The following is a 3,019-nucleotide window of genomic DNA, read 5'->3' on the forward strand; positions in this document are numbered from 1 at the left end:
TCTTTGAACCTTGATCCAATCACCATGCAACAAATTAAGAATGTTACTAACTTCCATACTATTTTTTTCCTCCCCATTAATAGCTGCATTATTAACAACGGTACTATTTTGATCATTTCCAAATCGTTCAACATCCGGTTCAACTTGCTTGGTTGGTTCAGTTCCTGGTTCAGCGAGTTTAAGGACCGGTTCAGTTGGTTTAAGGACCGGTTCACTCGTTTTTTTTCACGTTCATTCTTCCTGCCACTGTCAACATCTGTTACTGATTGCTTCGTCGGCGGCGCACAATCTTTCATCAAATGGCCATAACAACCACAATGTGTACAAATTATGTGTAGACCCTCGTATTGCACTTGATACCATTCGCCGTTTATCCCTACGCGACCAACCACCGGCTTTGTGAGATCAACTTCAACACACATACGAGCGAATCTTCCTCGAGCAACCTTCAAAGTTTGAAGATCCACTTTGATAGGATTTCCTACCATTGAAGCTATAGCCCATAAGACACTCTCATCGTAGAAAACAAGATTAAGACTCGGAATTCATATCCACGCCATGGTTTTGTCAATCTTTGCGGTGGAAGCATTAAAATTAGGTGTCCATTGTCGCACCATCAAATAACGATCATATATCATCCATGGACCTTCATTGATGACTTTGTTTTTGTCTTCCTCTCCATCAAACTTGACCATGTAAAAAGCATTTCTGACGTCCATTAACTCAATTCCTCCCATGAGTTTCCAAATGTTCTCTAGTTTGTTCTTCATAGTGTTGTATCCAAGATTTTTGCCGAGGAGTTTAACCACTAGCGCATCCTTCCAAGGTGTACTCAAATCTTCCATAACCATCTTCTCCACATGAAGCATAGGCATCAAACGATTACCTTGTACAAGTTCAATCTTTGCCATGTTGTTCGCGATGAGATCAACTTTTTCTCTAACCGCATGCATTTTAGTTCCCAGCACCTTATCTCGAAACGACACCTTGATGGTGTCTTCATTTGATCTTGAGTAATCACGGTGTTGGTCATCTGGTGGTTCAGGTGGCTTTTGTGGCGGCGGCGGCCGTACTGATGTAAAGGTGAAAACCATTGCTCACAAGGGTTGCACGGTGCACAACATGTTTTCAAGAGTTGGATTTATAGACCCACCACATCTTATTGTATGTCATCAATACTTGATTTTTTGTTTTTACTTTTCTTTCTCTTTCTTCTCAACCCAACATAAAAATCTCTCTCCTTTCACAGCCAAGGTGCGATACTTTATCAAAAACTCTTATTCACCATCACCCACTCTGCATGTTATTGATCTTTGTTTTTGTTTACATTATTCCATCTATTGATGATATTGAATATTCTTCCTTGTTTCTAATATTGAACTATAGCAAACAAATTAATTTTAATATAACAAAGAGAATATGGGGAAAACATGCAGAGACCATGATAATGGAAGTGGTAGGGAATATAAAATTCCGGCACGGCGGAGATGTGTTTCCGACACGGTGGTCGCCGAAAAATCGCTCCAATCATAAAATAAATTTAGGGGTTTTGTTGCCGATGTCAAACGAAAGAAAATCGTAGTCCGATTTTTCCATATGCGGCTGCCGGTGGCCATGGCGGCTGGAAAAAATGAGGTGTCAGTTGGGGTTTTTAAAATCTTTCTAATTTGAAATTTAATATGTCGTTTTATGCAGAGGGGGAAGAGAGAAATTAAATATTGGTGATTACTTGGCCAAACTACGGCCTTGGGACACAAAGATTTGGTTTGTTCCACGGCGAAGAATAGATTGTTGTGAGGAAGGAGAATGAAACTTTTTTTTTTAATAAAAAATTAAAAGCAGAATAAAAAATTAAAATTTAACTAATATAATACACAAAATACATGATAATATCTTATGCCATATTTTGATCCAACGGTAGAAACAAGTCTTGCATGGTGCAAGACTTAAATGAGTCTTTCACGGTAGACATCGCCATAATTATATACTAGCGTGCAGACGGGCACTCTCGTGCCCGTCTGTCCGCTCTTTTTATTTTGTTATTGCACTAACGTGTATATATTTGACTATTATGTGTGAAAACAACAAAAAAAAAACTTGAAAAATACACACATTGTAGTAAAAATAAGACAAAAAAATCCAGCACCATAAATAAAAAATAAAAAAAAGACTTAAAAAACAAAATCATGGAACAGAGTGTGTGACAATGTCTTTCATTTTTAATGTGACTTAATTTGTTGTTTTTCAAAAACCAACTATTTATATATATGTGAAAAATCTATAATATAATATTTTTATCCAACTTAGCAGAATAGAAAAAACGGAACACACAGACGGCCACTGGATTGAAAAAAATAATAAGAAATAAAATTAAAGTACATGTTAGCGTAATAGAAAAAGTGGATCACACAACAGGCACGGAACGTGTCCGCTTCTTTTGGCATCTAGCGGTCAAACGGACAAGTTCTGTGCCCGTTTGTGTGGTCTGCGTTTTTTATTTTGCTATCATATATAAACTGTAAATATTTTACTAAGAATTTAATTTTTATTCAATTCAATTTTTGTAGTTTTCATTTAAATAAAAGTTATATTTTATGTGAATTGATTGACATAAAAACAACTTGTTACCAATATATGTTAATATGTGATCTTATATTTGAAAAAATGTGATCTTATATTTGAAAAGTATTTTCAAAAAGACTCCATTCGATGTGTAGAACATAAGAATGAAAGTTCATGATGGTTGTCAATAGAAAAAAAAAAACTTTGAACATAAAATGACAATCCATTTTCATAACTATCAATGTTCCGGTCAAGATAAGTATTTATAGAGAGAGATATACATCCATAGTTAAAAATAAGACAAACTATATGTTTGTTAATTGTTGATTTCATGATCATACATGTCTTTGTGAAGATAAAAAATAGATTTTTGACTTAAAACAATAATCAAACTTCTCTCTAATCTTCTACTTCTTCTTTAATCATTTTGTGTGCCTTTCGTAAGGATGACCTGTTT

The 3,019-nt window shown here is 35.1% G+C and overlaps 1 protein-coding gene across 1 annotated transcript; it reads right to left on the minus strand.

The window, feature by feature from the left end:
* Positions 1-545: 545 nt before the first annotated feature.
* Positions 546-1,094, minus strand: LOC123896340. Its single transcript, XM_045946740.1, has one exon. The coding sequence runs from the start codon at positions 1,092-1,094 to the stop codon at positions 546-548; it is 549 nt and encodes a 182-aa protein (XP_045802696.1).
* Between the last annotated feature and the right edge of the window lie 1,925 nt (positions 1,095-3,019).

Source organism: Trifolium pratense, linkage group LG7 (genome assembly GCF_020283565.1).
Source record: "Trifolium pratense cultivar HEN17-A07 linkage group LG7, ARS_RC_1.1, whole genome shotgun sequence".
NCBI classification, from domain to species: Eukaryota; Viridiplantae; Streptophyta; class Magnoliopsida; order Fabales; family Fabaceae; genus Trifolium; species Trifolium pratense.